Source organism: Plectropomus leopardus, chromosome 6 (assembly GCF_008729295.1).
Source record: "Plectropomus leopardus isolate mb chromosome 6, YSFRI_Pleo_2.0, whole genome shotgun sequence".
Lineage (NCBI taxonomy): Eukaryota > Metazoa > Chordata > Actinopteri > Perciformes > Serranidae > Plectropomus > Plectropomus leopardus.
Genome location: NC_056468.1, coordinates 24,448,066 through 24,460,988, shown reverse-complemented (window position 1 = coordinate 24,460,988; position 12,923 = coordinate 24,448,066). Strand labels below are relative to the sequence as shown.

Below are 12,923 nucleotides of genomic sequence, written 5' to 3'. Positions count from 1 at the left end.
GGGTTGTGTGAAAGTTTGTGAAGTAAATTTTTTTGTATAGTTTTGCTGTTGTTAAACACTGTTTGCTTCAATTCATGAAGGGTGTTTTGGATTCTCTATTCAGGCATGCAGAAAAGAAAATGTCTTCATAAATTGACACAGTCAGTAATTGTTACACAAATGGTCATTTTACAGGTGAAGTATCCTTTAATTGGTTGACCTTCCCAAAAGACATGCCGTCAACAAAGTACTGTTTACTGTAAAATTCCTACTATTCAATGATCTAGGTGTTGGCAACCTTCTGTTCTCTGTTATTTATTTATTTATTTCAAATGAATTTGCATGATCAAGATTTAACTCAAAGTGTGAAAATGTATTTGAATGGTAGTGTGTGTGGGCACCTGTGTGTAAGCATTATGCAAAGATGTGCCACTCTTTTTTCATTTGTAGTTTCACAATTTCATCATAAGAATGCTGCACAATTGTATTCTCGCACAAAGATAATTATAGTATGATTATTGTGAGACCATCGTAAAAAAACACCTATTTACATGTTTTTCTATGTACAATTATGTACTCTCTTCCAAACAAAGATACCAAGCTCCGGTTGAACTCTCTATCTCTGACAAGGTGAACAAAACTGCTCGACTGTAGTTAAAAGCTTTCCCTGAAAGCTTTCCTGCTTTGCAAAAGTAGCCAACGATTTCCATTTGCCACCAGGAGTAGCTGGAGTTTACAGTCTCCTGATAGATGATCAAAGGCAGAGGGAGAGAAGCCGAGCACACAAGGATATTAGACTGTAATGGCGACCAGATGAACTTGTTGATAGAGTACTAAACAAGTCTAAATAGCCTCACACTTAGCTCGTTCTGACAAAGGCATTATCTGACTCTCCAGTTGACCAACTTGAGAGCATAACAAAATGATGTTTAGTGTTATTTGCTCGTCTCATTCTCCCCACGGCTATCTCAAACTGCCACATGTTTTCTTTATAAAGTCCGGAGCCTGTAATGCAGCAATTTGGAGTAGGAAGGTTGTGTGCTTAGGGGAGTGCAGCACAGTAATCAGGAAATGCATGGACAATGTATTCACTCACACTTATACATTCACCGTGGTAGGCACCTGTCTGCTTCAATCCTCTCACTTTGTCAGGTTGAAAGAAGTAAGGTTGAAGTGGAAGAAACAGGGACCTGGAGTTGCTGAAGGGGAAGTAGAGGCAGTTCTGTTGTTTGGTTCGGTTAACTGTGAAGCTCTCCTCTTTTATTTGACCTTCGTGTTCCTCAGAAAAACCTCCCAATCGCTCTGCAAGGAGGCTTTAACGGCAGCAATATGTGTTTCTTAACATAAGACGAGAGGTCTGAGCCCAGGTAATCGAGTTTGGGATCATGTGATTGGACATGACAAGGGGAACAGGATGGTGAGCCAGTCACTTGATGTGTTTCCAGTCTCTCAGACACTCAAGCACGCATACAAAAACAAAACTTTCTCCATTTTTAGAATACTTTACCGGGTCAGCACTAGTCTAAAAACAACATGGTTACTCGGTGTGCTGTTCACCCATCTGGCCTGATAGAGCCTCTTCCCCATGGTGCCATATTACATGAAACGTTCTGTAGCTTCAAAGCCATGTTACTGCCTGTTCAGTCATAATGTGCCATTATGCATGGCATCCAAGAGCATGCTGCAGCACAAAGGGAACCACATGTGGAGCACTCCGAGTGCCCAAAGCTATATATTACATATGTTACATACTGTACACAAGATGGTTTGTAGTGTGTGTGTGTGTGTGTGTGTGTGTGTGTGTGTGCACGTGTGTGTGTGTTTGAGTGAGAGTGAGAGAGAGAGAGAGAGAGTGTGTGTGTGTGTGTGTGTGTGTGTGTGTGTGTGTGTGTGTGTGTGTGTGTGTGGAGGAAACCCTCTACATTACATAGCTCCAGCTGGAAAGACGGAAAGAAGGTTAAATACATGCAGTTGATTCAAAAAGCATAAGATTATTCATTTCCCTTCTCCTGTGGGAATAAGCTCTGGCTCCACAGTGTAAGCACACACTTGTATATATCGGCAGTCACAACTATTCTTATCCAGTGTGCAATGACAGCAACAATCTGCTGACTGCATGGTATTTAAAGGGGCATTTCACCCCAAAGTGAAAAATGCATGTTTTTCTACATACCTATAGTGCTGTTTGTCAATTGGATTGCTTTGGTGTGAGTTGCAGAGTGTTGGAGATATCAGCCATAGAGATGTCTGCCTGCTCTCTCTTAGCTTGCTCAAGTGGGGTAGCAGTCGATGAACACTTTTTTCTGCATGGTGATAAAGCTGATGGTTTTAGTTTGGGAGAGACAAAATGGTTCCTATATGAAATGGCTTACAACAAAGTCTGTGGATTATCTTGAGTTACTGGGTCAGGATTTTTTGGAAAGAGACATTGCTGTTGAGTCTTTAATGCTTGTGTTGTACGTCGCTTTGGATAAAAGCGTCTGCTAAATGAAATTGTAGAATTGTAGAATGATCTAGACAGATAATTACCATTACAGGTAAGAGGGAAAATATGTATTTTGGATTTTGGGGTGAACTGTTTCTTTAAGACCATTATGTGGAGGTATTTTGAAAAAGACTGGTGATAAAAGTGTGAAAGGTTGAGAGGAAAAGGTTTCAAGATAAAAACAACTTTGTAAAACTAATTTTTCCGGCCTTGTTGAAGTGCAGACGATTGAGTCTCAAGCTTGTTTGTGAAAAAGTTTGAAGTGAAATGGATTTCTGCAAATGAAAAAACAACATCAGGGCTAAGTAACTATTTGAAGGTGCTGTCAAAGGCTTTCTCTGTCTTTACTCTCCTCCTTTCATCTTTCTCTCATCCCTCGCTCCTCCTCCTCCCTTCCCACTCTCATTAGTGATGGTTGTGAGAGAGGAGAGAACAAAGCTCAGGCCCTGCCAATCGATCACCGAGCAGCACTATCAATCGACTGGTGGAGCACAGGTCTCCTCCATCTGCCCAACGATTGACGGGTCAAAGATTGATGAGAAGATTGTTGTGTCCCTTTGTGTGTGTGTGTGTGTGTGTGTGTGTGTGTGTGTGTGTGTGTGTGTGTGTGTGTGTGTGTGTTAATGCAACAGAGTATGTCTTTGTATGAGATAGATTACAGAAGATTTAATCTCATCTTGTTTGTCAGCTCAACATTTTAATTTGTTACCTGCTTAAAAATAAATGAAGACAGTATCAAAAGAACAACACATATGGTGTGTGTGTGTGTGTGTGTGTGTGTGTGTGTGTGTCTGCGTGCGTGCATGTGCGCGCGCGGTGTGGGCGCATGCATGCATGTGTGCACACTTGCATGTGTGTGTATATGTGTGTGTGAAGGTATGTATGCACACATGCTCTGAGGTGTAACAAAGCCCCCAGACACTGACAGATATTTGTTTCGGTGGATACTCTTTACCCTGGCGCTATGTTCTGCCCTGGCAGCAGTAAACAGACACACACACACACACACACAAGCAGAATTAAATCATACACTGGCATGGAGTCACACTTTACCCTGGCACGGTGTCATTGCCTTTCAGTGCTGTGACTCATGCCAAAGCTCTAATGGATGAATCCTGCAGCAGTCTGAGCAAACATGGGTGTGTGCGAGATTTGTATGTGTGTGTTTCAGTGTGTAACCCTGTGTGTATGCATATATTTTCAAGGTGTTGTGCAAACATTGAAATTATGTGTCACAGCTGGCCAGATGACTTGCCCTGGTTTTATCTCGAATTTATGTGCGTCTCTTTGGGAGGCCTATGCTGCCACATTTGCATGAGAAAGGTTGTCAGACTAACACCTTTTCTTGTTTCTCTCTCCCCCCTCCTTCCCCATCTTCCTCCTCGCCCCCCTCTCTCTGTCTTCCTCCTGTGTCCACAGCTCTGATAGCCATTGGCCAGTACAGCAGTACCATAGAGACTGTGGATGCGGGCTGGTGTAAGGACATCACAGACCAGGGAGCCACGCAGATCGCTCAGAGCAGCAAGTCCCTCCGCTACTTGGGCCTCATGAGATGTGACAAGGTAACAAGGCTCAGTTCATAATGTCTGCTGCTGTCTGGTTGACTGTCAGCACAATACAGTATACTGCTGCACTGTATGTGTGGTGCACTCTCAAAAGAGGCATCTCGAGATGTTTTTAAACATAGCAAATAGAACTTTTGAACGTGTACAGCAAGAATATTGGGAGGAATTTGCAGAAGACCAATAATTGTCGGATTAATGGTAATTATCATGACTTGTAGCCCTACTTTAAAGAAATACTTAAGCTCCCTAATGACTATTTGTATATCAATTACTCTTGCTTTTTTCTCCATGCCTCCATAGTGGATGAAGAACTAAAAAATGGATGAAATTTCAGATTAATTTAAGTCAGGCAAGTAAGGCATTTAACAACAGCAAAGCTCTATCAAAACATCTGTTCACAAACTTTTACACATCTCTTGCTGTGTAAGCCAAGCCTCATTTATCCAGTCGTACTTCCAAAACAGACAGCCCTTTCTGAGGAACTTAACTGAAAGTGAAACTTAACTGTGCTTCCCTTCAGCGCGACACTCTGTTGACAAAAACAGTAATTTTGCCTCTCTGAACACAGGAGCTGCAGGTCTAATGCTGCCTTGATCAGTTTGTGTATTCGCATTATTTTGGGACTTTGGTGTTTTAAAGGGTCTGGTTCAGACTCATCGAAGTCACACAACAACACAAAAAAACTCACTGAGGTAGCTGAGAACCAGCAGTTCCGGTGTTCAGTGAGGTAAAATTATTACTTTTGTTAATGGAGTCTGGTTTTGAAGAGCGCATGGATAAGTTTTACTCTCAGTTCAGTTACCCGTTGAAAAGAGTCATCTCTTTGGGAAAAACGCAAAAGTTGTGTGAGAGTTTGTGCATGTTTTGAAAGTTTTGCTGTCATTAAATGTTGACCCCTGTTACTTCAATTCATCAATAATTTTCTGTTTTTTTATTCTTAGTTCACCTATATACCCCAGATACTTTAAGGAGATTGTTACCTTGGTAGAAATATTAATTGAAAATGTCTGGTAGTTGGCACGTTTCTGTCATCTTATGTTGTATTGCCCAACTCTGGTCCACACGCAAAACACAGAGAAATAATCCAACACATGCACATGAACCCTCAAAAGACCCAGGCTATGGCAATTGGCCAGTAAAAAGTATCCAGAGGAGAGCGTGTGGAGCAGCTAAGCCACTGCTGCCTGTGCCCAGTATGTCCGCGTGATCAGCCAGTTGGGTGATAACAGAAGTAAAGTGACACAATGACCCCTCTCAGACCTACTTGCCTCTGGGTCTGAGGGACGATCTTTCCAAAGTCACCCTTAAACTCTCCTCTGGCCTCTTACCCATCCAATCACTAACCTGATGGAGGCACATTTAGTGGTAGTGCCATGGTAACAACTCCACCCACCCCTCCAATTGGTTCAGGGGAGCTCCCACCACACAGATGCATCCACTTAGTGCGGGATCATTCAGTCTGACATGAGTGGGATGAGGGCAGACAAGGAAGGGAAAGTGAGCAGCTGCCTTAACCCAAAAACTTTAGCCTGTACTGATTTAGTGCAGTGTCTTGTATTGTAGCTTGGTACACTGCACAGGCCATAATCCCAATGCTGGTGGGCCTGCATATGGTGAGTGTAACAGTATGTTTTAATGAGCCTTTCGTTTTCAGATTGAGGCTAAATTTTACATTTGGGTTTTGGGCTGAACAAATTTAAAAGCCCCCGCTCTGCAGTAAAAAGTGCAAGTGAAGTTGGCAGGGAAGAAAAGGACGGAGGAGGGATTTTGACTTACAGCCGAGGCCTTTCACCGGGTTGGGAACTCATCATTTTTATTTCTACATTATAAAATCAGTGATATCTGCGTGTCACGGCCTCGAGGTTGACCCCTATGGATTTTTCTGATAAAAATGCCTGTCCGGAGATCGTTAAGTGCGACAAGAACATCAGTGTATCATATTTATCTATTTATGCTGTAATGAAATTAAAACGTATGAGGATCTGACAGTGACCCCATATGTAAGGTCTCAGTGATGAAGCGGCGTACTCAATTCACATTATTGCAGACGTGAATGTGTATCTATCATATTTATCTTGGAGTAATAAAGAATAACTGCATTACATAGCAGGTGATCACTTAGATTCCATTTTCATTTAGTTCTCCTCCTGCTGCTCCGACTCACTGACCCAACAATCGATATCTACAGCCATGCTAATAAAAATCTGTTCTGGAATGACCTACATCTTTACTGGAATAACAATTTTTCTTAGTTTCTCTCCGCCATATGCGTCCATGCTCGTGACCTCCTCAATGAACAAATTCGTTCGTCCCTCTGCCCTTATTTATCTTTCCATCGCTCTCTTCAGATGTGATATTCATACTCATAATTTAGCCTGGAGGATGGAAAGATAAATAATTACTCTCCCTCTGCTCTGAGGGGGGAATTTGGGGATGACAGAGCTAAATAAAGCTGTAATTGGCGCTATTAGAGTTGTAATGGAGTGTGAATCGAGCAGAGAGAAGAGTTTGACAGTTTACAAGGTCAGGTACGTTATTGGCTCTGAATCACAGAATTAATTCACTGCATGCTTGCCCCCTTCACCCATTTCAGTGTTTTCACTGTTTTGAGACCCACCACTGTGTTCAGCATTGCAAATGAGCTCGGAGGACTGGTGAAGATTGGTCAGGCACGTGAGGGAAAAAGACCAGCCCACAGCAGTTACTTTCTTTGTTGTTGTTGTTGTTGATGTTGTTGTTGTCCTCTATTATGTTCGACGTGAAAGTGAGTTACAGTAGATGAAGTGAGTTTTCAGGAGGAGAGGGCGAGAGGAATGGGGGCAATACCAAGTTCGCTCAGAGGGAAACAAATAAACTGAAATTGGTTATTATTACTGAGGTCACGGTGAAAATGAGAGCTACAGAGCGAGTTAAAGAGGTAAAAAGGTGAGAGGTAGAGAATTGTGGTTATCTACGAGTCAGCCCAGGGGCAGCGGTGACTATGCTCTGCCTTCTCCCCTTTGCCTCATACTTGCATCTCTCTCCTCGCCTCTATCCTTCAAACCTCCTACGGCCCCTTCTGCTCTCCTCCTGTGATTCTTCACTTGCCTCAGCTTAAGATCTGTGCTTGTTTTCTCTCTGACATTTCATCACAATTTTTACAAAAATGCACTTAATTCATAATCTAAAAAATGGGCTTACTTGTTTTTAGAATTTCTTTAATCAATCTTGTGAATGATTTAAAAATGCCTAGAAATGGAAAGTAGGATTTTACAAATGGCATTATAAAATCCGAAATAACTGGGAACATCAACTTTTTGAAATAATTTACTGAATGCAACTCTCATTAAATGTGTCACAGAACAAAATAGGAGAACCAACAACACATTTAGTTTCCAGTCAGGATGCTCAAAGCAGGGTAACCACTGTCTGCTATCCTGCTGTCACTGTGTCGTAAACGACATGGGGGAGTGCAAATTCAACAAAAATTGGCAATTTGACCAAGATTTTGCACCATGTGTGAAACCAGTACAAGGCAATGCGTACAAGGCTTTTAATGCATAAAAACCCCAAACAAAACAAAAAAAAATCAAACTTGGCATGATGGGAATCAGGAAGATTGAGCCACACATTCAGAGTGAGAAACGCAAAATGGCCAAGAAAACTTTGTCAACAAACACCAGGTATTTCCCAATCCTGGTATACACTTGTCTCTGTCATGACAGAAAATACATTCATTAGCTGTAACTGCTTATCCTCTCAAGGGTCGCAGGGGGGCTGGAGCTTATGCCAGCTGTCATTGGGCAAGAAGTGCGGTACACCCTGGACAGGTCACCAGACTACTGCAGGGCTGGCACATAGAGACAGATAAGCACACCTATAGACAGTTTAGAGTCACCAATTAAATTAACTCTGAATGGCATTAAATAACATCTTAAAAAGTCTAAAATCTAATTTGCATTCAGCTGTAGGAACCCTGGATAAGAACTTTGATGTTTTTTTGATTGATATTTTACATTGCACGTATTTGCTGACACTCCTTTCTAAAACAACTCGCAGTGAGGGGCTGTTCAATATCCTTATCAGGGTCACTTTGACAGGGTTTTTATTGGCTGTTGTCCAATATAAGTGCGTGACTTTTCTGTTCCTGCGCCTCAACCCCTCGGCCACACTGCTGCTTCACGTTGTGTTGCTTCAGGCAGTCAAGTGACTTCTAAAATCTGATCAAATTACACTCTACACACTCACAGTCCTTTTTGCACCAATTAGAAGTGCTTTGACCATGGCATGGGGAAAAATTTGAAATGTTTCACATTGGGTGTAATCTATGTTGCATGCTGCATTTCTTAAATGAACCAAATCAATATTTTCAAGTACTTTGCAAAATTGTTTTTACTACACACAGCACATTCAATTTGGTTGTGATTTTATTTCTGGTTTGCATTTGACATTTCAGCCTCTAGCAATGTTGTATCATGCTTTATTTGTGTATCACAGCAGTAAAATGTGGAGGCATGTCCAATTCAATCTCAGGGCAAACTAATCTCATCTCTGCACTTAATGCAGTTCTGGGAAAAAGCAGAAGCTGGGGGATAACTCTCAATTCCACAAGGTTCCCACATAATGAAAGTCTTGTGCAAATTACTTAACTTTAGATTTCTCTCAGCAATGGCATCTCTTCTTTATGTTGACAAATCCATTTGAATTTTTTTTTCTCATGCCTGGTTTTATTAAATTCTCCATTGTTTAAAATCAGATGGAAGGCGTTACTTTCTCCATGCATCCGCTTGTCTCTTTCTTTCCACAGTCTAGAGTTGACAGCGTGAATGGCCAACATATAAGGTCAACAGTACTTCTTCAGTGCAATGCATATTTCTTCTGCACTCTTAGGTTGTTCAAGAACTTTATCATGGTCACATTCTCTGATTAAACATGACACAAGAACAGGAGGGAATTCCAAGCCGGACTACTTTACAGAGAAAGCATTCTTAAGAGTTTGATGGTATTTTCTTATGATTGAGCCTGATGGACACATTAAACCGACATCAAAGAACTAGCTGCAATGAAGACTAACTGCCTCATGTTAAGGTGTGGATTTTATTATATAAATTGGTAATACTGCAAATTCAAATGAAACTTTTGGTACTTCTTACTAGATAAAAATAGATGTTGACAAAGTTTTCCCCTTAATGTGCTATTTAAAAAAGGTAGTAAATCACAATATAACACATAACATGTTATTGCAATATCACATACTGCAAAACATTTGTATTTGTTATTCAAAAAGGGAAACCAGAAGTCTGACAGGACAGATTCAAGATGCTTGTTAGCCAGTTAGCAAATTAACAATACAACACAATGTTGAAAGAACAAAGCGTATTTACTGTGTGCCAGCGAACAGTAACACAAACAACTATTTCTACTGAGGAGCTCCATTGCTAAAAACCTAATTTTACGTAATATAGCATTTTTATTATTATTTTTTTTTATCTCACGCACTCTCGCTGTTTGTTTGCTTTCCTTACTTTCTGAATTGATTGATTTCACTCACAGACGGGCTTCACCGTCTCTGTCACAGATGTAACATGATGAATGAGCCTGAAAAAAGCCATCGAGGGCTGACGAGCACCACCGATGTGGGTCGCATCACAAAAACTACTGCGACAGATGATCACTGTCGGCCAACACTGGCCAACAGCCAACGTCGGCTGGGTGTGTCAGGGCCTTCAACACTCTTAGCTTGACCCTAAACAGCCTCCATCTGTTTAGCTCAGCCCCAGGATCCACACACTTGAGAAACCATCTCAATATTTACCCATCAGCCATTTACTGTCCAGGCCAGCACGCTGTAGTGAAGGGGGCCATTGACAGCGGCTCCAACCTCATGTCATTTTGCTTTGCATACAACCATGAATGTTTTCATTTTGAAAAATAAATTGTTATATACATTTACACATAGTGGTCTGCTTTGGCATGTAGTTATTCCTTGTGAGAGCTGTGTTGACAGTGTTCTAGACATATTGCAAATATTCCACAGTTAATATTTTCCTTACAAGGACTTTGCTTGGTTTTGCTTCAGGATGTGTATGTTGCAGGAATTTAGTACAAATAACAGCAACACAGGTAAGAAAAAACTGGCAAGTGAAAAAACATCTGAGTAAGAAACACTCCTCGTCTTCAGCCTTTCCCTAATCAGCATTAAGGCCAGCCTCAGCATGTCTGTCTTACAGATGTTCAGGTAACTTCTGCAGTCTGCATTTGGCTATTTAAAATAAATCATGGTTTCTATTTCGTCGTCTCCACGCTCCCTCACTTTTTCCCCCTTCTCCCTTCAGAAAGCTTCCTCCCACACTAACTGATCTGGAGTAAGGTTTCAGACTGGGTTCTGTCAGTCTTAGACAAATACAGTCTTGTGATAACCTTGACACACAGTGCGGACAACCCAGTCAGCCATCGGCCTCGGCAGCGCGGCTCGGGGCCTGTGTAAATTTGTTTGGAATTGTCAAAACGCTGGGAATTTTAATGTAACAGCTTCCCTGAATGTCACAGGACTTAGAAAGTGTAGAATTCATTTAAGAACTGTTAACAGGATCCATCTGGCTCTCCTCATGTGGAGCAGTGTGAAGGATCGATTTCCTCCGTCACAGTTTATACAAACGTGCTTCCGTACTGTATACATTTTACCGCCAGGCTGCCTGAATTTTGTGTCCACTGCCATTTGGAGTGATAGAAAGAAATTCAGATTTTTTTTTAAACTCTGTACAAACACAGATGTAACACAAGCAGAGATCTGAGTGAAGTCTATTTGATTGTCAGAATATTTTCTTATTTAGATCTCCTTTCAGTCATTGGTGATATACGTTTTTAATTGTAAGAAATGTGTGCCACTGACTTTTTTGCTTTCTTGTCAGTTTGAAGGATTTTCTTTGTGTCTCAGTGTGTTTATACATGCCCAAATATGACATGTCTGTGTGTAACAGTGTGTGTTCTCCGTGAGGAATTTATGTTATTTGCTGTTAACACGGCTTATAATGGAGCATTGAAATCAAAACCCCTCGAGGCTTGGGCAAATGGCGTGCTCAGCCTGCCTCAAATGATTACACCCCTCTGCCCTCGGGGCCAAACGACCCTGTTCTGACGAGGGGAAAGAATGCGATTGATCCAGACTCACCCAAAAATAATCAAATCAATTCATTTCGTCCTCTTTCAGCCACAACGCCGTGCCAGTCTTTTGAAGTATTCTGCTGAAAGACTCAAGGAAAAAGTGCCTTAATCTTCAGAATAACGGATCCTTTTTGCTTGGCGGCAGCACATATGTCAATGCGTGTGTCACAGAAAAGCCCGGCTCTCCAGCGAGTCTACTGTTAAATGTTTTGGTCCTCTCTGTGGGGGGAATTCATCTTTCTACACTTCCACAAACACAATGGAACATTATGTATTAATCCAGGCTGTGCTTTTGAGTGGTGAAACTCAGTGCGCTGGCGTCAGAGGTCATTTTCAGCTAAAATGATAGCGATGTAGTAACAGTATTCTGCCCACTGGACCGAGCAGACATGGAGACGCTGAAACACAAACGCACATAAACATGCCAAACTCACCAAATGCTAATGCTGTAACATTTATAGCTTTTTTTGGCTAACCACAAAGTTAAGACAAGTGTCCAGACGCAGAGATCCAGCTGCCTTACTGATTTGTGTAGAAATACCAGTGGTGGAGAAAGTATTCAGATCCTTTACTTAAGTAAAAGTTTTAATACCAGACTGTGAATACACTCTGTTACAAGTACAAGTCATCCACTGTAAATGGTACTAAAGAAAAAAAGTAAGTATAATCAGGAAAAAATGTACATGAAGTATTAAAGTAAAAGTACCCAATGCAGAAAAAAACATAAAACCTCATAATTAGAAACTAAGAAAAAAAAGAAAAAACACCTCAAAACTCAAATTATTTAAAAACAGCAAAAAAATCCCCAAACTCAAAATTTTATATATATATATATATATATATATATATATATATATATATATATATATATATATATATAACACCCCCAAACCTCAAATTAGTTTTCTTTGAATCGAATGATTGGTAACTAATCATAGCAGTTGTACTTGTATTAATTGTTTTGTAATTTGATTTATAATAAAACATTATATTTTATAAACAGATCTTATGTTAATCTTAATTTGTAAAGTAACTAAAGCTGTTGGATAAATGTAGTGAAGTAAAAAGTACAATATCTCCCTCTGAAATGTAGTGGAGTAAAAGTATAAAGTGTCATGAAAAAAAAATACTCAAGTAAAGTACAAGCACCTCAAATCCATACTTTATTACAGCACTTAAGTAAATGTACTTAGTTACATTTTCACCACTTAGAAACACACTGTGTCGCCTCATCCTGTACAGTGTAACTCATTGTGCTTGACACTGTTTTCATATGTCTCCTACATGTGTTAAGTTGCTGTTTTCTGTAATGGGCCCTCTGGCTGCTGTGAACATTCAGAGCTGTCATTTTCCGGTGATGTATCACTCTGGGGATTTGATCTTTTTCAGCCTCAGTGGAATGTTTTCTTTCTGTCATAGCTCAAATGCACCTCTTTTTCCCCTCTCATCTGCTTCTTTTCCTGTCCATTCCCTTTTCTCTTGTCTCTTCTCTTGTCCACCTTCCTCACCTTTCTTCTCATCTACCGTCTTTTTTCCCCACTCCTTATCCACTACTTCATTAGAGTAAAAACAAATGGGTAGTCCAGCTTGTGAAATGGAGGGGGTAGCAAACTCACACCGTCAGCATGAAGCCAGACTAGGAAAATAATGACACTGACTGCTGCTGGCCCCTTCAGGGACAGCTGGTGGAGAGAGTAAGAGTTATCATAGTAATGGAGGAGATGAGGGAGGAGAAGAGAGAGTAAAATGAA

At 40.8% G+C, this 12,923-nt stretch overlaps 1 protein-coding gene across 1 annotated transcript in view; it reads left to right on the top strand.

Annotated features, from left to right (window-relative positions):
• The window catches only part of fbxl17 (F-box and leucine-rich repeat protein 17), a 271,598-nt gene that overhangs the window by 243,342 nt on the left and 15,333 nt on the right, over positions 1-12,923 (top strand). Inside the window, exon 10 of the mRNA XM_042487705.1 lies at positions 3,884-4,026. Coding sequence (XP_042343639.1) covers positions 3,884-4,026 — 143 coding nt within the window. The remainder of the gene's footprint in view (positions 1-3,883; positions 4,027-12,923) is intronic.